A 23,257-nucleotide genomic window follows, 5' to 3' on the forward strand; every position below is an offset into this window, starting at 1 on the left:
TTGGTTATTTATTGTAAAAAGTGACATTTTCATGGCTTTTATATTATAAAGCCGGTTTAAGTTCTATATAAATACTGTGAAAGTATTGAAACGGTTCATCCACAGAGAAATACACACAGTCCGTATTCAGAAACTGAGCTTTTGAAACAAGCCGTCAGGATTTCTGTCCATTTGTGATGTCACAAATATACAATATTTAGACCATTTCACAGTTTTAAACGTAAACATTCTAAATGGGTCCCAGTTTATTTCCTGTTGCAGTGTATGTAAATAACATGAGCTGACAGGAAGTAAAAATGGACCCAAGCTGTTGCCTAGCAATGCAATTCTGTTGTAATTCCATTGTAATGTACTAAAACGGAGCATTTCAGACAGAAGGTGAATACAGGTATATTCAAGCAGACAGTATGAGGAAAATAAAGTTTTTTTTAAACCTTAAAGTATGTAAACATGTTCTAGTAGAAACAGCAAATACAAGTATGAACCTGAAAATGAGCACGATATGGGACCTTTAACAGATAAGCTCACTGTAGTTGAACCCGTATCTCACAACAGCCACAAGATAATAGGATATAATATAGAGCAGTGGTTCCCAAAGTGGGGGTCCCAAACTAAATCTAAGGGGTCATAAGAAGATTAAAGGTATGAGAAAGAAAATATAGCCTGTATATTTCTGTTACAAAAAAGTATAAGAGGTAAAAACTCCAGCAACATGTGTACTAAGAATAACTTTAATGCGAAATCTTTATAGTCTACTACAGGTGTTGCTACAAGGAGAGCAAGAAACCTCTTTTTCTTAACATTTAAAGTGCTATACTGAATGTTTTAGCCCATTTACTGGTCTAGAAGTTATTTTTAATTTGACATTTCAGCCAAACATTTAACATAATGCAGTTGAAATTGTAGATTGATTAGAAAAGTCTGTCCCTTGTCTCAAGCAAGTTTCAAGACTCTACAAAGTCAAATCAAGATAATTTAATTGGATTTATATAGTCCAAAATCACATTGTGAGACCTTTAGCCTACTACAAGTGTTGCTACAAGGAGTTTTAATCTTCTTATGACCACTTTTTTTCCCTTTTCCATGCACCTTGGAAGTTGGTGAAGTTGTGCCAAACCCCCACTCTGCTGTTACAAATATATATATATACATTTATTTTACAACTTTTCTCCACTTTATTTGCTTTTTACTTGAGAAATAGGAACATTTTAACTTCCTCGGGGGTCTAAAAATTCTTCAAACGAGACTTCTTTTAACTCACGTCCTCATTAAGGCCGTAACCTGTGATGTGAGGTCACAAGGGGTCACGAGCCAAAACAATCAGCAACCACTGATACAGATTATAAGTGTTTCCATCTATAAAATGTAGTGGAGAACTATGTACTTCCTTAAATGTACTTTCCACCTCTGAGTATTTTGTAGTCTACATTTTCGGCTACTGTAAAGCCACTATACTCTCAGAAAACTTAACTTTTCATCTCGGGAGTTCAAAGATGATCTGAAGGCTGTGTGGCTAAACGTCTGCGAAGATGATGAGAGATTTTTAGGTAATCTTGGCCCAATCCTCTCTCCTCCAGCAGCACAGAGGAGGAGGAGGAGGACGAGGAGGACGAGAGGAGGAGGGAGTGATGATGTTAGGATGAAGGGAGGTTGGTAGATTCTTTGACCCCTTCTCATAAAGCCCTATTGTTCAGATATGAAGCCAGAGAAGGCCTCTCTCATCACTGATGTGTGAGTGTGCCAGAGCAGCAGGGAGGGAGAGACTCACAGATGTGTTTGAGGCTCTAACAACAGCTCCACCTGCTGGCTAACAGGAACATGCACTGTGGTTGTGCCTCAATGTTGTCATGGAGTTCATAGTTTATACTTCTACTTCTACTATCATATTTCACAGGGGCTTTATTCTATCATTACAATTTTTTATGACTTTGTCAATCAATTTGTTCCTTATGTCTTCATGTCATTGTTTTCTGTTTCTGTTTTAATTAGTGCTTTTTAAAAGATAAATGTATTGAATTCAAAAGCTCCCAATTGCAGCCTATATGCAGTTAAAATAGATAAAATAAAAATAGATTGATAACAGCCATGGGTCCTGATTTAAAGTATCACACACACACTTTAAACTATCACACACATTCTGCTAACCATAATGGACAACAGTTCACATCCAGAGTGCTTTTAGTGGGAGACTCCTTCAACTCTTTCAGCTGTAATAAGGACCGCTACAGGAAGTCATTCCTGCCCACAACCATTATCAACATACAATGACTCTCCTCTGTGCCGGGAGACTTGTGTTCTGAGTGGCAATGCACCAGGCACATTGTACTTCAATTTGCACAGCAGAGATATATCTTTAATTCTATTTCACTGTATTTTTTTATTTCTTTTATCTAGTTTAAAGCAGAGTTGTTCGTATGTATACAGAGATTTGTACTTCGTACTGAGATTTTTGTACTTACCTCGTGTTGTTTGTGTGAGTGATGCACGTTTTTGCAATGTATATAAATTGCTGCTGTGACACCTCAATTTCCCTTTGGGGATCAATAAAGTCCATCTATCTATCTATCTGTCTATCTGTCTGTCTATCTATCTATCTATCTTTCTATCTGTCTGTCTATCTGTCTATCTGTCTGTCTATCTATCTATCTATCTTTCTATCTTTCTATCTATCTATCTATTTATCAATCTATCTATCAATCTATCTATCTGTCTATCTATCTATCTTTCTTTCTATCTGTCTATCTATCTATCTATCAGGGAGGGAAGGGGCACTTTCATTTTACACAATATGCAAATAACCTGTAACTTTCCTAAAATAATAAAACATGTTTTTCTTCTTCAGATGACATTAAATACATAACTAATAATGTTTTGAGAAGTTAACATTTTCCTGTGATGGTTGTTACAGTAGTTTATTCTTGGGGACCCCAGTCGGTAGTCTTTGTATGTTAAATAGGTTGGTAGGATGAGGGTTAAAGCTTTCGTTACTTTGCAGATTCAGACTATTAATACAAAATCTAATCAACAAAGAAATTACGACGTATTATTATAGATTAAACTACCCAGTAGTATGTAAAATAGTTAAATTAGTCCCACTTTACCAGCTGCAACATTAAAGTGATATTTTGATGCTAAAACTTCTGCATTTTTACTCAAGGAAATTTAGATATGATTGACTTTTACTTAATATAATATCTAAGTACTTCTTCCACCACTGACACACACACACACATAATATTTCAGTAAAGTCCACACCTCCTCATTCAGGCCAACATGTCCTCTACATGCTGTCCTCACTCCTGTCTTCTGCAGAGAGCCGTGCATTCCTTCTCACAACAAACGCACTGGGGCACCACGGATATGAAGTGTGTATGTGTGTGAGAAAGAGTGTAAGAGAAAGAGAGAGAGAGAGAGATGGATAGTTGAACCACTCTACATGAGCATCAGCCAACAGTGGAACAAAGAGCTCCCTGTTGGATCGCTCCCCTACCTGCCCCCCATGGTTTGTCCCAACGTGATCTGTTGTAACCAAAAGGGCAGAACAACAGACGAACCAGAGAGGGAGGATTAAAAACAAAAACCAGGCTGCGTGCTTTCAAGTTTTCAGATGCTTGTTTTAATGAGTTTTGAAACCACCCCTACACCGGTACAACAAAGGACGTGACATTAAGCACAGACAAATGGACGGGACGGTGTTCATCACACACATTGATTTGCTATAACAATCACATCTTCTCTTGGCTATTTGGCAGTAAGAAACATTTTGTTTGGTCAAACAGAAAAAAATTCAACATTATATTTCATAATCATGATCCATAAGTATTTTTAATACAATTATTACACTAATACAGACAGATTACGACTGTTTTCATAATCATTTGTTATTATAAAAACAACACGACTGGACCACAGAAATCTCCGGGTTAACGAGTGGATAATAGATATTTCTCAAGTAGCATTCACCAACAAACACACCAACAGCAAAAGGCACGTGAGTGAGAAGTAAAAACAAACCCTGAATGAAACAGAACGGCACTAGAAATAGATGTGAACAGATTGTGATTCCCAACCCCTTTTTTAGCAGGTGACCCCTTTACAGTGAATGAAGCAGTGATTAGTGATTTATCATGTCTACCAAATGTGAGAAGTTCCACCCACGAGTGATTTCCTGGAAAAAAATTAACATAAATGTGTATAACAGAACGATATTTCTCTTCTTTCCGTTCCAATTAATTATCTTGTGGAGGTTAAAACCTGCTTCTGACGTAAGCATTAGACAAATAACCATCAAGTGGTACCGTAGGAACCTCATGTTAGGATGTGAGTGATTCAATTGAAGAGGAAAACGGTCTGAGGTTACTTGGCCTGTATTCTTTTGTTATTATTATACTGTTTGTCTCGCACCAAAAATGCCAAAGAAAATTCCTAGTGTATACCTCTTACACCTGGCAATAAACACCATTCTGATTCTGATTCTGATTCTGATTCTGACTCAGTGTCATTAGACTGACAGTGAAATACAGCAATAAAACATCTTAAAAACACCTTTACACCCAGACCTGATCACAGAAACAACTTGACACAAGTGGCACAAGCAAATAATCCCTCAACCGTGTAGACATTCAACATTCAACTTTCGATAAATACATTTATAAAGTCTGTCACAATATAATATTTTCTCTCGTTAAGATCATTAGGCTACTTTTGCGTGTTCTTACCACGAACACGCTTTCATAGTATAACAGGTTCGGCATTTGGCACAGGAATAAAATATATATTATACTTTACAATAAAACTATAATGCTGGTAATAAACTAAATTAGAATCTACGCTGTATAAAAAATAATTAGCATTATTATAAATGTAAAATCGTTCTATTAAAAGGCTTATAGTTATGGAAGCAGTTTATGTGACTGTAAACTGCAACCAGCTGCAGTCTGGCGCCTCTTTTTCTGGATTTAAAACCATATTAGAGAGACAGAGAGCAACTAACTCAATATAATCCAGCAGTAAACATCAGTAAAGCAGCTGTGAATGACTAGAAATAAAGTTCTTCACTGACAGAGGGTGTTTTACAAAGCAGGTTTACAAGAGAGTGAACCAGATAACTGGAAAAAAGGCTGCAAAAATGTTGTTGTACCCTAATATTCAGGTTTCACATTTAGAAATGATGGATCTCGAGGAGGAAGCATCTTTTTTCACAGTTATTTGGCTAACATTATAATCCCACTTGTGAAACTGACCCTTGTCTCAGTGCTCTGCGTACAGTCCAGCTGTCCAGATGTTGGCGACACTCTTTCTTCTCTTCTACGAGCTCTTTAACTTCCTGGTTAGCATATGACACTGATCTGAGTTCAGCTCTCTGTCTCACCCTCCTCAACGGCTGGTCTTATGATGCAGAAGAGGTGTGTGAAACTCAGATCTGTGTCTGATGCCTGGGAAGCAGGAAGCAGCAATCCGCCGCCGCCCTCTCCGTACGTCCAGCAGCTCAGTCCGTCTGCCAGACCGTGTTCAGGACCTTCACCACCTCCTCATAGATGATGAAGACTATGGCTACATCCAGACACACTCGGCCCAGCCGAGGAACTGTCCCTTTATAGAAACTACAGACAGACAAAAAGACAGAGAGAGGGGTGAATATAAAACATCAGTGTTTACGAAAATGTATATTTATTATGGAAACTTAATGCATTCATTTTTTGGTAATTCTGAGAAAAATCTGCTCTATTTTTGTGGATTAATGAGATAATTACTTTCTCAGAATTACCTAGATAATAATCTTGTTAATTCAGAAAAACAGGGCAAATATTCTTCATTTATTATATAGCCATGAAACAAAATTTAAAAATTTTGGTTTATAAGATTTTATTGTTTTATGTCTTTTACTTCTTGGGACCATGTTGGAAAGTTTTCTCACTTTAACATGTTATCCCCTGGATTGGTGTGCTTTGTAGATAAATAAATACATCATCACTAGGTTTCTGGGGGTAAATATTTGCAGATTCAATTCCTGTAGACCTTATTTATTATATATGATTAATAATAGGGTTGAGCTAAAGCCAGTAGATGTTTCCTATCACAACATAACTAGTAAGCTGAAAAAGCAGCAGAGGCCCACTGTGATAAAATCTATCTGCTGTGAAACCAAAGCTAAACTAAAACAAACTAAAACAAAGTGGAGTTGTACTCACGCTTTCAAGCCTTCATATCTCAGGATCTTTACAGCACAGTCCATCGTGCTTTTATATTTATGTGCTTCCAGACCCTTTGGAATGAAAAGAAAGGCATTATTGTTATTTCTTATCAATGTCAATAGGTGGCAACAACTTGACAAGTTTGAGTTAAAACACCAGAAATGAACACAAAATCCTGTGCTTTAAATCATCCACCATATTGTACTATCATACCTGCATCCGTGTCTTGATGACGTCTAGCGGGGTGTTTCCAAAGACGCTGGCTGCTCCAGCTACAGCTCCAAACATTCCGGTCACCAAGGGGTTCATAGCTTTGTTGGGGTCATCACCTGGTGAAAGGACGTAACAGAGGAGTCAGTGGCAGTGAACTTAGTCCTGGTACTGAACAATAGGTGTTGCCCGATTCCATTGGAGCACTATACAGTATTAATCTTCGCACTGTGTCCTAATTCATGTCACGAAAGTCTAAATTATACAGGAGCTACTTCTAACATACATCTCATCCCATCAGCTCTTGTTCTAATATCTCTTACACTAATAAATAAACACATGCAGCCTCGTGCACACTGACCTTTGTACCAGTTCTTGAGAGAGGTCATCACGTAGAATCGAATCGCCTGGTTGGAGCCTTGTTTAAGGACCGTGGCAGTGAGACCCTGGTAAGTCCCTCTTATTCCTGGTAAGACAAGATAAGTATGTTAATTTATTATGTTCTTCATACATTTAGTAAACAATTAATGATGTGTTTTCAGCTGCATTATCCCGTCTGACCAGTAGGTGTCAGATGAATTACATGCAGTGCAGACGGTCTTTACCTTGAACCCTGACAATCTCTCTGACTCCGTGGTAGAAGCCCTTGTATTTGGGGTTGGCTGAAGTCTGGTCATGAATGAATTTAACCTTGGGAGATAAAAAAAAGGATCAGTTATCCAAAACAGGAAATGTTGCTTTGCTATTACAGAGAAGAGAGACGCACAAGGTGGTGAAACGTGTATAAATGTTTAGTCTTCTAACGAAACGTAGCAGATGTCTTAGAAAAACAGCCCTATGTTTATTCTGTGGATCATATCTTCTATATGCTTATTGTACAAAAATCACAAGTTCAAGTACTTGGGATGGATGTTTCATGAATATTCTGGCTTGCTGACACTAAAATATCAAACAAATAAAATCAGAAATCTGACCAGAGATCAGTTTGTAACACACCTTGATGGTTTCCATGGGACAGACCACCAGAATAGCCTCCATGACGCCGGCTCCGAGCCCGCAGAGCAGGCCTTTGGTGCTGTCCAGCCGACCCGACTCGTCTCTCGCGCGGTTGCTGAGGAACTCAAACACCCCGAACCTGAGTAGAGCCAGCAGCCGGGAATTATGGGAGAAGTTAACAGAGGACTGATGCAAGACAAGTGAAGAATAATTACTTTTGTGGAAAAAAATACATTATTGTAGATTATTGTATTCCGAAAAGTTGATGACCTTTGACCTCAGTACATCTCTGACATGTTAGTGCCGTATATTCAACTACCTACTTTTACGCTTAAAATCCTGAAAGCTATAAAAACACATCTTAAACACAACTTAGTCAGACATAATTTCTAACATGGCAGGCAGGAATAACAAGAAGTGTCACGAGGACTTTCTGGTCTCTTCGTTGTTTGCTTGGCCTGCCTCTCTGTTTCTCAAGCTCCTGCTCACTTCCCTCAGGGCCCGGGGGTCAGCAAACTTTACTCAAAAGAAGTATTTTTGGCCAAAAGAAAATCTGTCTGGAGCCGCAAAACATATTTGAACCACACAGCCTATTAAGTCTAATGCAGTGAGGACAAGAGTGCAAATGAGAGGCAGGACATTGAAGTAATATCTCAGGAGATTTGGACGGATCTCCAGCTGGCTTTTCAGAAAATGTTGTGTGCTTGTTCAGGAAATGTCTTTCAATTACTTTTTTGTTGTCGAATGTGTCCATGCACTATTAAATTCTCTATTGTCCTCCAAGTCTTTTCTTTTTTGGGGATTTGGAAGCCTATTGCGCTATTGAAGTTTGGCAAAATTAGAGGACAAGACGAAGACGTACGTAGGCTATGATGCACATTTTAGTTGACTGAAATATATATATATTTTTTTATAATTAGGTGTATAGGCTACATATTTTTACAGTTGGAGAAAGTAAGAATTACTTTAGGCCTTCAACAATGATAAATTAAAATGTTAAAAAATAACATTAATTTCCATATGATTTTTTTTTTTACCTTTTTCAGATATTGTTTAAACTTTTGTTTTCCAACATTTTTCTAACTTTTTTTTCAGTCTTTTTTTTCCAACATTTTCCCAACTTTTTTCAAACTCTTTATTTAGACATTTTTCTCAAACTTTTTTTTTTTTTTTTTTACCTTTTCTCAGACATTGTTTAGACTTTATTTTCCAACATTTTTCAAACTTTTTTTTTCAGACTTTTTTTCCAGACTTTTTTTTCCAACATTTTCAGACTTTTTTTTAACGGACATTTTTTCAGACTTTTGTTTTCCAACATTTTTCTAACTTTTGTTTTCCAACATTTTTCTAACTTTTTTTTTCAGTCTTTTTTTCCCAACATTTTCCCAACTTTTTTCAAACTCTTTATTTTTTTCAGACATTTTTTCCAGACTTTTTTTTCCAACATTTTCAGACTTTTTTTTAACGGACATTTTTTCAGACTTTTGTTTTCCAACATTTTTCTAACTTTTGTTTTCCAACATTTTTCTAACTTTTGTTTTCCAACATTTTCCAAACTTTTTTTTCCCAGCATTTTCCAAACTTTACTTTTCAGACTTTTTTTCAGACTTTTTTCAGACTTTTTTTTTTACGGACATTTTTTCAGACTTTTGTTTTCCAACATTTTTCTAACTTTTGTTTTCCAACATTTTTCTAACTTTTTTTTTCAGTCTTTTTTTCCCAACATTTTCCCAACTTTTTTCAAACTCTTTATTTTTTCCAGACTTTTTTTTCCAACATTTTCAGACTTTTTTTTTACGGACATTTTTTCAGACTTTTGTTTTCCAACATTTTTCTAACTTTTGTTTTCCAACATTTTTCTAACTTTTTTTTCAGTCTTTTTTTCCCAACATTTTTCTAACTTTTGTTTTCCAACATTTTTCTAACTTTTTTTTCAGTCTTTTTTTTCCAACATTTTCCCAACTTTTTTCAAACTCTTTATTTAGACATTTTTCTCAAACTTTTTTTTTTTTTTTTTTACCTTTTCTCAGACATTGTTTAGACTTTATTTTCCAACATTTTTCAAACTTTTTTTTTCAGACTTTTTTTCCAGACTTTTTTTTCCAACATTTTCAGACTTTTTTTTAACGGACATTTTTTCAGACTTTTGTTTTCCAACATTTTTCTAACTTTTGTTTTCCAACATTTTCCAAACTTTTTTTTCCCAGCATTTTCCAAACTTTACTTTTCAGACTTTTTTTCAGACTTTTTTCAGACTTTTTTTTTTACGGACATTTTTTCAGACTTTTGTTTTCCAACATTTTTCTAACTTTTGTTTTCCAACATTTTTCTAACTTTTTTTTTCAGTCTTTTTTTCCCAACATTTTCCCAACTTTTTTCAAACTCTTTATTTTTTCCAGACTTTTTTTTCCAACATTTTCAGACTTTTTTTTTACGGACATTTTTTCAGACTTTTGTTTTCCAACATTTTTCTAACTTTTGTTTTCCAACATTTTTCTAACTTTTTTTTCAGTCTTTTTTTCCCAACATTTTTCTAACTTTTGTTTTCCAACATTTTTCTAACTTTTTTTTCAGTCTTTTTTTTCCAACATTTTCCCAACTTTTTTCAAACTCTTTATTTAGACATTTTTCTCAAACTTTTTTTTTTTTTTTTTTACCTTTTCTCAGACATTGTTTAGACTTTATTTTCCAACATTTTTCAAACTTTTTTTTTCAGACTTTTTTTCCAGACTTTTTTTTCCAACATTTTCAGACTTTTTTTTAACGGACATTTTTTCAGACTTTTGTTTTCCAACATTTTTCTAACTTTTGTTTTCCAACATTTTTCTAACTTTTTTTTTCAGTCTTTTTTTCCCAACATTTTCCCAACTTTTTTCAAACTCTTTATTTTTTTCAGACATTTTTTCCAGACTTTTTTTTCCAACATTTTCAGACTTTTTTTTAACGGACATTTTTTCAGACTTTTGTTTTCCAACATTTTTCTAACTTTTGTTTTCCAACATTTTCCAAACTTTTTTTTTCCCAGCATTTTCCAAACTTTACTTTTCAGACTTTTTTTCAGACTTTTTTCAGACTTTTTTTTTTACGGACATTTTTTCAGACTTTTGTTTTCCAACATTTTTCTAACTTTTGTTTTCCAACATTTTTCTAACTTTTTTTTTCAGTCTTTTTTTCCCAACATTTTCCCAACTTTTTTCAAACTCTTTATTTTTTCCAGACTTTTTTTTCCAACATTTTCAGACTTTTTTTTTACGGACATTTTTTCAGACTTTTGTTTTCCAACATTTTTCTAACTTTTGTTTTCCAACATTTTTCTAACTTTTTTTTCAGTCTTTTTTTCCCAACATTTTCCCAACTTTTTTCAAACTCTTTATTTTTTCCAGACTTTTTTTTCCAACATTTTCAGACTTTTTTTTTACGGACATTTTTTCAGACTTTTGTTTTCCAACATTTTTCTAACTTTTGTTTTCCAACATTTTTCTAACTTTTTTTTCAGTCTTTTTTTCCCAACATTTTTCTAACTTTTGTTTTCCAACATTTTTCTAACTTTTTTTTCAGTCTTTTTTTTCCAACATTTTCCCAACTTTTTTCAAACTCTTTATTTAGACATTTTTCTCAAACTTTTTTTTTTTTTTTTTTACCTTTTCTCAGACATTGTTTAGACTTTATTTTCCAACATTTTTCAAACTTTTTTTTTCAGACTTTTTTTCCAGACTTTTTTTTCCAACATTTTCAGACTTTTTTTTAACGGACATTTTTTCAGACTTTTGTTTTCCAACATTTTTCTAACTTTTGTTTTCCAACATTTTTCTAACTTTTTTTTTCAGTCTTTTTTTCCCAACATTTTCCCAACTTTTTTCAAACTCTTTATTTTTTTCAGACATTTTTTCCAGACTTTTTTTTCCAACATTTTCAGACTTTTTTTTAACGGACATTTTTTCAGACTTTTGTTTTCCAACATTTTTCTAACTTTTGTTTTCCAACATTTTCCAAACTTTTTTTTCCCAGCATTTTCCAAACTTTACTTTTCAGACTTTTTTTCAGACTTTTTTCAGACTTTTTTTTTTACGGACATTTTTTCAGACTTTTGTTTTCCAACATTTTTCTAACTTTTGTTTTCCAACATTTTTCTAACTTTTTTTTTCAGTCTTTTTTTCCCAACATTTTCCCAACTTTTTTCAAACTCTTTATTTTTTCCAGACTTTTTTTTCCAACATTTTCAGACTTTTTTTTTACGGACATTTTTTCAGACTTTTGTTTTCCAACATTTTTCTAACTTTTGTTTTCCAACATTTTTCTAACTTTTTTTTCAGTCTTTTTTTCCCAACATTTTTCTAACTTTTGTTTTCCAACATTTTTCTAACTTTTTTTTCAGTCTTTTTTTTCCAACATTTTCCCAACTTTTTTCAAACTCTTTATTTAGACATTTTTCTCAAACTTTTTTTTTTTTTTTTTTACCTTTTCTCAGACATTGTTTAGACTTTATTTTCCAACATTTTTCAAACTTTTTTTTTCAGACTTTTTTTCCAGACTTTTTTTTCCAACATTTTCAGACTTTTTTTTAACGGACATTTTTTCAGACTTTTGTTTTCCAACATTTTTCTAACTTTTGTTTTCCAACATTTTCCAAACTTTTTTTTCCCAGCATTTTCCAAACTTTACTTTTCAGACTTTTTTTCAGACTTTTTTCAGACTTTTTTTTTTACGGACATTTTTTCAGACTTTTGTTTTCCAACATTTTTCTAACTTTTGTTTTCCAACATTTTTCTAACTTTTTTTTTCAGTCTTTTTTTCCCAACATTTTCCCAACTTTTTTCAAACTCTTTATTTTTTTCAGACATTTTTTCCAGACTTTTTTTTCCAACATTTTCAGACTTTTTTTTTTACGGACATTTTTTCAGACTTTTGTTTTCCAACATTTTTCTAACTTTTGTTTTCCAACATTTTTCTAACTTTTTTTTTTCCTTTTCTCAGACATTGTATAGACTTTATTTTCCAGCTTTTTTCAAACTTTTTTTTTTACGGAAATTTTTTCATACTTTTGTTTTCCGACATTTTTCTAACTTTTGTTTTCAGAATTTTTTTCCAGACTTTTTTTTCCAACATTGTTCAAACTTTTTTTTATAATTAGGTGTATAGGCTACATATTTTTACAGTTGGAGAAAGTAAGAATTACTTTAGGCCTTCAACAATGATAAATTAAAATGTTAAAAAATAACATTAATTTCCATATGATTTTGTGTGAAAGGCACAGGGAGCTACTGGTGAGGGGCTAAAGAGCTGCTTCATGTACCCTCCTCTCACTTCCCGGAGCTGCCGTCCTCTAACCATCCACCAGATGGCCTCACTCTCTCTTGCTATGCTCACCTTACCTCCCCCACCTCCTACACACCTGTTGCCATTTCCCTCATCAGCTTTACTTCTCCTTACCCCATCCTCCTCCTCCTCACCTGCATCTCATTCACTCGTCAGCCTCTCTCCACACATACCAGTTCATATACTACCTCACCTGCTTGTGTCGTTAGATCATAATCATTGCTATGCAGTTTTTTGTTACCTGCCTGCTGGATCCATTGCTATTTAGACTCTTGATCACTGTAAGCGTTTGAAAATAAACCACTGAATTCATCTTGCTATCTGCATCTGGGTCCAGTCTCTGTTTCCCTGCATTGCCAGTCGTGACAATAAGTTTATTTTGCGGTTGAGACTATGCTCTTGTTTGTTAGCACTCCATTTCACTCCTTTAGAGGCCAACATATTAAACCATTAATGCAGCTTTAATCACCCCAAGATCATCTTACAGTTAGTGTAAAAATGATCAAGTAAATGAATAAAAGAGAAAGATAATTCTGCTGCTCCTCATCAGCAGAAAGCAGGTAGTACAGGAGGACGTTTCCACTCGGCGACTCTCTGACACAAATAAAATCCGAACCACAGATGCACCTCAAGGCAAGAAACTCTCGTCCAGCTCAGATTTTTAGACAAACTGCTGAAGGTGCTTTTTCTTTATTGTTTTTCCTGCGTCCTCGTCAAAGATGCACCAATAAACTGAAGCGTCTCAGTAACCGACGATGACCAGCAACAGCTGCCATGGAAGCCAGCCCAGACAGACAAAGAGGTGTGGTTTTATTTATCTCTGCAATCACAAAATGTTGTGCCAGTGAGCCCTTTACAAGAAAGGTTATTTATAGATGGAATTGAATTGTGGCGAAGGGAGGACGCTGCCCGGTACATTTAGCAAAAGGGCGGGGGAGGACAGACACTTGGTCTTGATGAATGCTTTGTTTTCCTCTCTCGTCGAACCGTCTACCTGCCGTCTAACAGGATTCATCTCTTATACTCTGCTTTTCTTCCCCATCTGCCTTTCTATCGCAACATTTTCCTCTGCTCATTAACCCTCCACATCTGCTCCTCGGTCTCACTCCTCACACAGATTTCAGTTTGAAGGCTCTCCACACAATTAACTGACTCCCACTGTCGAGCAGGAACAAACAAACACACAAAAAATTAATCCATTCGTCTCTCTCTTTATGCACACCTCTTACTAACAGCTTTTGAGCTTTGAAAGGAAATAAAAAAAGTGTACTTTCCTGCAGCTTTCTTAGCCTGCACTTAATAACTAACCTTGTGAAACAAACGCTATTCGTTAAAAGCTCCAGGAGAGAAAATATGCCGCTGTCAGGCTGCTCCTGTGCCAATTTACTCTGCAGATCCTCCCCCACTCATTTAACAAGTGGACTAAACTTCGCCTCTGGAATGTGACACGTCGTGTTTTTTGGCCGACATCCACAGTCGGAGATGAAGGAGACAGCGGAGTGCTGCCCAATCTTCATTAGTGGGTCTTTTCTACAAGGTCAGCTGTGCTGATGAGAAGAGGAGGTGAAGGAGAGAGAGAAGAGTCGGAAAGAAAGAGACGTAGATGTGGACGAAGGGGAAGGTCAAAGGCTCTCCTGTCTGTCCCTCTCATACCTCCCTGAGAAACCCTCCAGCAGGCTGTATGGAGCATGATGGTGCACAGGCAATCAGTTAATGGGATGGGGTAGAAAGAAGCGAAGGAGCGATACAAAGGGGGGATGGGAAGGAGGATAGAGGAAGTAAGAAGAGATTGGATCGAACAAACGACTCAGGGGAAGCGGTGGTCAGTGGGAAAGTGCCATAAATCAAATCTAACTGTTTCCATCTCAACGGCTTTCAATCTCTCCGTCATCTTTAATTTTTTTATACACCTTTTCATGTTTTGCCGTATTAAATCAGTTGTTCCCCAAGCTGAGGATCAAAATGTGCATAACTTGCACGCAGCAGGTTATATTTGTATGCACAGTGTCGCCACTTATACGCATTTTTATATACGATGTAGCCGCGATGACGAGAGCAGAAAGAGTCCACTCCTACGTGCCGTATTTCCTCCATCCTTACAGCAGAAACAAAAGCAGTCAGACTCCCTCTGGAAAGGGTGCTGAAGGCTGACTGACACACTCATATGTGCACACACACACTATACATAAACATACACACACCCATTGACAGAGTACCAACACAAGTCTCCCTCTCTGTTCCCCTATTGAGACCCTGCCTGAGTTTGAGTGGCATCTTTGCTCCGCCTGGCTGGGCCTGTCTCTCCATCCAACAGACAGCCTCTACCCTCCAGCATCACACACACACACACACACACACACACACACACACACACATACTCTCACAGAAAGAGAGAGAGGGAGGGAAGGAGTGAAAGAATGAAACGGGGAACAAAAACCTGGCAATAAAAGCGTCAGACTGAGGTTTTTTTCGTGCTACATGTGTGTATGTGATCGTGTGTGTGCATGCACACGCACCGCAACGCGCACACTTGTCTGGAGATAAATGTCATTGCTGTGAAAGAATAATGCAATTATACTGAAGGCTAGTGTGGCATTTATGCCTTGAAATGTGGGTAATGGACTAGAATAATTGGAACGTGTGAGTTAGTGGTTCCAGGTAGAAGAACAACGGCTCGGCTAACAGTGCTCATTTTGTTCCAGACTTGACTGTGCACACACATATACACGCTCTACTTTTTATATTTATTAAAGTATAAATACAGAGCGCCTTAGTAACCGAGTGGTTACAGCGAGTGGTTATGTAACATATAGCCACAACGTCCCAGGTTTGATTCCGGCCTTGTCACCTTTATTGCATGTCATACCCTTTTTTCTCTCTCCCATTTCTACACTGTCCTCTGTCAAATAAAGGCCAAAATGTCCAAAAAAATAATCTTTAAAACTAAAGAGAAGAAAGAAAATATCAGAAAATGTAAAGTGACAAAAGATTCAAAGCAATAAAGTAGATTATTTTAAGAAATTGTTTTACATGATGATAACAATTTTTCCAAAATAAGAGTGCGTCAGCTCTGCGTCTACTATTTATTTTAAAGGTCAAACATCATGAATAGATAAGACTTCATAACACCTAAAATTCATCGGAGGATTTCTGTGGTTTTACTTTGTTTGTGCACTTTATTCAGTCATTTCTGATTTTGACTGATTGGAGGAATACGCTGTGAACTCATCTCTTCCTTTAAGAACTGAGTTCACATGTAACAGTGAACATTTGAATATTCAATCAATTTTTTCTCTAAGTACATTTGAGATTAGCTTTTTTTTTTATCATTAAATAGGTATAATTGTATGTCACAAATGTTACCTTTTCTTGAGTAAATGTATTAGTCTTGTACATCTACTGTACTTAACTATTTCAGAATGCTTTTAGTTATTTTACTGACCTGACAGCAGATTTGGGTATGGATCCATACACCAGTGAGCTGAGTCCTCGGTACAGTCCTTTAACACCGTGACCCTGAACCGTCTGTTTCACACAGTCACCTGAAGGAACACACACAAGCACACATTATAAAATGAACAAAATGACTTAATACTAGATTTCACATTCAATGAATTTACTGTGCAAAAAAAACAAAAAAAAACAGAAACAATTTCTTTGGTAGAAATCTGTTTTTTAAATGATTTGTGTGCACTAATCCTCTTGTGCCATTCCCTAAAGAATACACTTAAGAGCACACCAGAAACATCAGTCTTTCACTTGTGGTTCATCAACAGGTTGTTTTTCCCCAAAAAAATTGGTGTTTTTCTTTGAACTTGCGTCTGGAGACGTCCGTCCATGTTCTGGTTTATCAAGCCAAATGCATAACTGAGCAGAAAAAAAATCAACAGCTGTCTTGAGCTCTCATTAGCATCGTCTCCGATCCTCAGAGCTGCAGCCAACATTACGGTAACACATCCTGTGTGTGTCTGTGTGTGTGTGTGTGTGTGTGTGTGTGTGTGTGTGTGTCTGTGTGTGTGTGTGTGTGTGTGTGTGTGTGTGTGTGTGTGTGTGTGTGTGTGTGTGTGTGTGTGTGTGTGTGTGTGTGTGTGTGTGTGTGTTTCCTGGTATGCATGGATGATGATGATGAGTGTGCACTGGTCTGTTCTAAGTCATATAAACAAGCACAGTGACAGCCTGCCAGAATCCCTAATGTACCTGGGGATGATGGGTAATTAGATAATGAGCTCCTGAGAGAGAAACAGAGACAAGATGAAGAACAGAATATACTGAAGATAGATAGATAGATAGATATAGATAGATAGAAGGTAGGAAGGCTAGCTGTTTCCAGTTTTTCTGCTAAGCTTAGCTAACTGGCTGCTGGCTCGCTATGGTATTAATTTAATTTATACTAAATAAGTATATGTTCCCTCAATGTTGACCTACTCTTTTAATGTCTTTAATTTTCTTGTTGTTTTATTGGGATTTTATTGGGTTTACGTTTCATATTTTCATGTTTTTAATGCTGTCTTGCTGAGAACAAAACAACAAAAAACAGAGCTTTTTGGTTTCTCCTCAACTTATAATATATTAATGTTTGCTCAAAGAACTTTGGTGAAAGATTTTGCTGAATTACTATAATTATTAAATCCCACATTCAGCTCGATATATTGGCAAAATGATAGAGCAGAAGCTGAAGGTCCACTTTTAAAAACGATTCTCATATTCACACACGGTGCTCACCTATTCCTCTGTATTTGGGTGGATTGGCCTTCTCATCCAGCTGTAACTGGGTCTTGACGTACTCTGTGGGGAAGGTGATGCAGATCTCTATGCCGCCTGCGAGTCCACCTGAAACACACAGAAAATCAGAGCAGATGTTTATTGATATAAGGAACACAATTAAAAGGAGTAAATGAACCTGGACCTGAACAAACAGTGAGCGCTGAGGAAGGAAAAGGAAGCTTAGTTTGACTTATTGCCTGAACTTATCATACCACGTCTGCCTGGCTACAGCCTATAACCAAGCCTGATTCAGTGCCCCGTCCATCGCCCTCATGAAGAGCACGGAGGTGCCATTACGTCATGGATCATTACAGAGACTCCACAAATGGCTCTCCCTCCATAAACATTAAAAGCATCGCGGCCGAGGGAGGAAGAGTAACGAGCTGAGCGAAGATAAATCAGCTGGGGCTGAACTGCACAGAGACTGTGCTGTTTGAGAGAAGAAGAGGAGGACTGTGTGAGAACGGCTTCTCAAATATTCTGGACCGTGTGTTTAGTGTGTGATTACAGAGAAGAAAATATACAGAAAAGTGAATGCATGAACGTGTGAGTGGCTGCTATAGAGTGAAGCGGCCGCGGTCGACGAGTAGAGCAGATGAGGGCAAGTGACAAAAAACGAGGCTGACGCACAATACAGATGAGTCACGAGGGAAGGAGGGAGGATAGAACGAGGGTTGACATTAATTAAATTATCCGCTCAGCCTGCAGGGAGGGGCTCCATTACCCAGGCCAAGACCCTCCATTAACTCAATGACACACACAAGCACATGCACACTGTGCGAGGCAGATACACACACACCATGTGGTTACACAGACACATGCACAAGAAATTCTTCGGGTTAATTATGAGGAACATTTCTACTGTACGTGATGTGTGTTTGTGCCAAGTCAGGAAAATATTTTGCACAAGACCACAACAACAAACTGAAAGGGAAGTCAGACACTGATTTCATGTCTTTCTTTTGCACGAAAAGTCAAAATGTGGCTCAAAGTAGAGTGGTTTCAACAGGAAGTGGTTTGATTCTCTCGGTTTCTGGGAATTACCAGTCGTGATCAGATGTTTAATGAAGAAAATGTTGTACAGAAGCTTTTATAAAACAAGACTTCCCATGCAGTATACCAAAAATGTAAAACATGTTAAAGCTTTATGTCGAATATTTATGTGATTATATCATCCCTCAAATTATTCACATGGCACACGTTTCTGTTTGTAGAAAAATAAGATAATCCAGGGGAAAATTGGTGCCGTCTATGTGCTGCTTTTCTTTCAACACTGGCAGAATTTTCCTTTATGTTTTAAGAAAAATAAGTCTTGAAGGTTTGAACACAAGACTAACCTTCTGTTAGTACTGGTGCATTCTTGTGTATTTTATTTTTCTCAATGTACCCTCTTAGTTGATTAGACTAATCAGTTGTTTAGGTTTCTTTAGTCGATTAGTTTCTTTTTTCATGCTGAATGACTTATGAGCACATCTCTGGTAAACAGTTAGTGGAAAAACTCAGTCTTACAGATCTGTCGATGTAATCTACTGTACATTAGTCGACTAAGAATGTTTTTGGTCGAGGACAGCCCAAGTATTTTGGCTCGTTTCCACATAGTGAAGCAGTGAAGCAATGTGTCGCTTACAGTATAAACATGCATATGTGTCATTAAGCTCCTCACATGTCACCGCTGCCAACACGACCTTTATCACTGTGGCACCCAGAAGCAGAGCCTCCACTTCAGATAAAAAAAATATATTTAACCCAGCAGGACGTTCATTTTACAACTATAAGTAGAAGGCACCGCAATGCAACACCAAAAGTTTCTACGCACACTAAATGTACATAATACTATAAGGAATATCTTCCTGATGTTAGCTGTACTTTAGACTTATACTTTATTGTCCCACAAGGGGAAATTCTCTTCCACAGCACTGCACTTGTCAGACACCAACACACACAACACGACAGACAGCAGTACACACTCAGGCCTATTCAGCGACGCCTGCTATGACTGCAGGTATCAAGCTTTTTCCCAAAGCAAGCCCTATTGCACCTCAGTGTTCTGTACCGGTGCCCGGAGCAGGGCATTATGGTAAGGTGGTGATTGAGTGGGTGTGTGATGTCCTGTGCTACTGAGATTGCAATGTGTGCAATGGCTTTGTTGTTTAGCTCTGTGAGGTTGGGTGTGGGGAGACCAATTATCCCGTCAGCAGTGTTGGTTATGCGTGTGAGTTTTGCCCGGTTAATGATTGATAACAAGTTAGAAAAGCAGGTGCAACAGTACAGTAGGATTGTCTGAATAATGCTCTGGTACAGCAGAAGGAGGAGATGAGGGGGCATTAAAAAGTCTTTTAAGTTAGCGGATGACTGATAGTCTTTGGTGTGCTGGTCAAACCTGAGTTTATTGTCACTTCGAGGTATTTGAAGCCGTCAACTACTTCAACTGTTTGGGCATTGGGTACTTGTTTAACTGTTCAGAGGGATCATGACAGATCTGGGCTGCAGGTTTCTCTGAGCCTTGCTCATCAGGAGCCATTGGTGGCACCTGTGATCACCCTCAGCTGTTGATGATCAGCCTGGCTGGGAGGCTATGGCTGTATCCCATTAGTGCTTTTATACGGCTTGACTCCTCGACTCCTCGGCTCCTCGACTCCTCGACTCGCGTCTTAGTCCCGCCCACGGGAGATGCGAGCGGAGGAGGCGAGGAAAAGACTCGAGGAGAGAGGAAACGAGTAAATATGTTTTTAGAGACATGAGACGTCGTTTCCTCTGAAGCGTCACGTGAAGCGACGTCCGTTTCTGATGACAGCAGCAGCTGATCACAGCTGGATCAGCTGTCAGTTGGCTTCAACAGCTGTTTATGTCTGAACTGATCTAATAGTAATAAAGAAACAGAGTTATCAGAGCAGCAGTGTTTCCTCTCTGTAGCCTGTTACCTGTTTAACAAACACCTGCACATGAATAACAGCTGCAGTCTGTATTTCTACTGTGGACTGAGTCCTGCTTAGAGGACCAGGAACCATCTCTACTGGCACAATGTCTTTATATTATTTATTCATTATTATCATCTGTATTAATTTATATTCTGACAGTAGACGTTATGTATTAGTCTGAATGTTTGAGGGAAAAGTGAAATGATATAACTCATATCAAACCCGACGCTCAGGAATTATCAGCTTCACATGTGACTGAATGGAAATGAGGATAAATGATGTAAAAGGTATAAAAGACAGACTCCCCTTCTCTCTCTGACTTTAACTGGATACTTAATAAAAGTGAATGAGTGAAATAACAGATCATCAAAAGAAAACTCTTTCTAATAAATGAAGAAAGTTATTTTAAGTCTGTTCGTTGTCAGCTTTTATAAACCCCTCTGTGTCAGACTCCTTCAGTGACGGTGTGTGAAGCAGAGATCCTGCAGTTCCTTCTGCTGCTGGATCACTTCACCATCAACATGATCCGTCTGCTGTTCACAACACAGATTATAACTAGATGGTGAATCAGAAGACAACTAAACTATAAAACGTTTAATCTCTGATCTGTCTTCACTCTGGTATGAAACTCAGTGATGTTGATGTATCAGATCAGTCTGATCGGCGCAGCGTCCAATCAATAACTGATATCCAATAAGGGGGCGTGTCGGTCGGTGATAAACTTCCGTGCAGGAAACAGTGGAGGATGCACTGGTGTATCCTCGCTCATAGCTCCTCCAGCAAGCCTCCTCGCTCCTCGATCCTCGCTCCTCGATGCGCATTTTATGAATTGGGACGTCCTTCAAGATGGAGGACTGAGATCGATTTCCGGGTCACAGCCGGAGGATCGAGGAGCGAGGAGTCGAGGAGGCGAAAAATGCTGAAATGAGAAGCACCTTGTATCAGCAGGTTGGCTGCTGCTCAATTGGTTGTGTGTCTGCAGAGGGTCAACACCTTCAGTTGGCTCTCTAGGTTTGTGTTGTGTTTAGTGATTCTGTGTGTTTTGTGGGGTTTTGATTTTTGAGTGTGCACATCTTTAGCCAGCCTCTACTTCTCTTTTGTTTCCCTTCTCAGTGACTCCCAACTTACATTTCATTTGGGTTCGATACCTTTTGTTGTTGGTCTATCATTTTTGGTAGATTTAGTGGGCGGCTGTGGGGAGTTATATTCCCACAGTCTCCTTTTAGAACCCAAGGGACCCCTTTTATTATTATCACTGTGTGCAGTGTATTTTTGTTAGTTTCCCAGTAGTGACCCCTGTCATTCAGGTTTTTTTTTTTTTTGGGGACCGTAACAATTGGGGGCCCGTCTGGGATATGAATAAACCTGTTCTTTGTGCAGGTATATTTTGTTGGTCGCTCTTGAAATAATAGTTCACTGCACAAACCATGGAGTTCAGTGTGGAGTCTTTTGTGGAGAATCCCACTTGGGAGGCGGTCAATTCATGTAGAAAAGCAGACCAGTTTCCCAATAGCAACCCCTGTCATTCAGGTTTTTTTTTTTTTTGGGGAATGTAACAATAACCCACATCTTATTTGTCTAAAAAGCCTCTGACTCATCTGCCTCTCTTTATCTGCTCTTCTGTGAGTGCATGGGGCTGATTCAATAAGAGAAATCAATAAGGGAAAAAGGCTTTTACTTAAAGGCTGCACAATTATCTAATGCACCCATTTATCTCCATATGATTGTATTGTGGCAAAGTTCAAATATTGAAATGGTGTAATTCACATCTTCTATATTGTGTTGTATATTTTCTGAAAATTATAGTATTTTATTTTGGTTTTGTAAGATGTGATAGGCTTGTTTTTTATTTATTTATAAAGCCCTTAATGGCAACTTGCCATCATACATCATGTCCTTATCAAATTGGTCCTTAAGTCATTACTCAACTCGTACAAACACTAAATTTGGGGAAACTGCTTTGGGGTTGTGATGCAAAAACTTGGAACCGTTTACAAAATACATTAAAATTAAACACATTTGTACCTATAGGTGATTTTAAATCCATGATTACAAACTACTTCGCTCTTGAATGTGACTGTTTTTAACATATTTCTATTGTCGTTTGGCTGATTACTTCTTGTAATTTTTTAATTATGTTCTATGTGTATTTATTTAGTTTTATTGTACTCACTGAAAATGAGGGCATGCCCTCAATGATTCCCCGAGATTTAAATAAAAGGTTGAATGAATGTATGGTCTGTAAACATCATAAAGCCATTTATTTTATTCAATGTGATGAATATGATTTAGATTTTGTAACTGCAGCCCAGTAAGCATGCAGCTAACGATTATTTTCATTGTCGATTATTTTCTCGATTAATCGATTAGTTGTTTGGTCTATAAAATGTCAGAAAATGGTGCAAAAAATGACGATCAGTGTTACCCCAAAGACGTCCTCAAATGTCTTATTTTGTCCACAACTCAAAGATATTTATTTTAATTTAAGAAGCTGGAATCAGAGAATTTTCACTTTTTGTCTTAAAGAATTACTCAAACTGATTAAACGATTATCAAAATACTTTAGCGATTAATTTAATAGTTGACAACTGATCGATTAATCGTTGCAGCTCTAATCAGTGCATCAGTATAATTGGGATAATGCTGTGATAACTGGCACAATAATAAACTGCTTATCATCCGAGCACCACTAAGCTGAATCACGACATTCATGTGATCTCTCAAACACACACACACACACACACACACACACACACTTTAGTCAGCCGCCAGCGAGCTAATCCTGGTGGAGTAGTAAGTAGACGTAACAGGAATCACATGAGTTACAATGCGCTCCGTTTCAGCCGTGCTGATCCAGGA

The 23,257-nt window shown here is 37.3% G+C and overlaps 1 protein-coding gene and 1 long non-coding RNA gene across 2 annotated transcripts in view; both read right to left on the reverse strand.

Annotated features, from left to right (window-relative positions):
- Positions 1-3,593: 3,593 nt before the first annotated feature.
- Positions 3,594-23,257, reverse strand: part of LOC141769839 (tricarboxylate transport protein B, mitochondrial) — a 30,501-nt gene continuing 10,837 nt past the window's right edge. The window contains exons 2-9 of the mRNA XM_074639286.1: positions 17,439-17,546; positions 16,159-16,258; positions 7,401-7,539; positions 7,010-7,094; positions 6,766-6,870; positions 6,408-6,523; positions 6,192-6,265; positions 3,594-5,603 (exon numbers count right to left, since the gene is read on the reverse strand). Of these exons, the coding sequence (XP_074495387.1) occupies positions 5,489-5,603; positions 6,192-6,265; positions 6,408-6,523; positions 6,766-6,870; positions 7,010-7,094; positions 7,401-7,539; positions 16,159-16,258; positions 17,439-17,546 (842 nt within the window). The 3' untranslated portion in view covers positions 3,594-5,488. The remainder of the gene's footprint in view (positions 5,604-6,191; positions 6,266-6,407; positions 6,524-6,765; positions 6,871-7,009; positions 7,095-7,400; positions 7,540-16,158; positions 16,259-17,438; positions 17,547-23,257) is intronic.
- Positions 7,732-8,780, reverse strand: LOC141769840 (uncharacterized). The gene is made up of 2 exons (XR_012594340.1): positions 8,579-8,780; positions 7,732-8,437 (listed from the first exon to the last, which is right to left on the reverse strand). It is a non-coding gene; the product is annotated as an uncharacterized LOC141769840 (long non-coding RNA).

Source organism: Sebastes fasciatus, chromosome 6 (assembly GCF_043250625.1).
Source record: "Sebastes fasciatus isolate fSebFas1 chromosome 6, fSebFas1.pri, whole genome shotgun sequence".
Lineage (NCBI taxonomy): Eukaryota > Metazoa > Chordata > Actinopteri > Perciformes > Sebastidae > Sebastes > Sebastes fasciatus.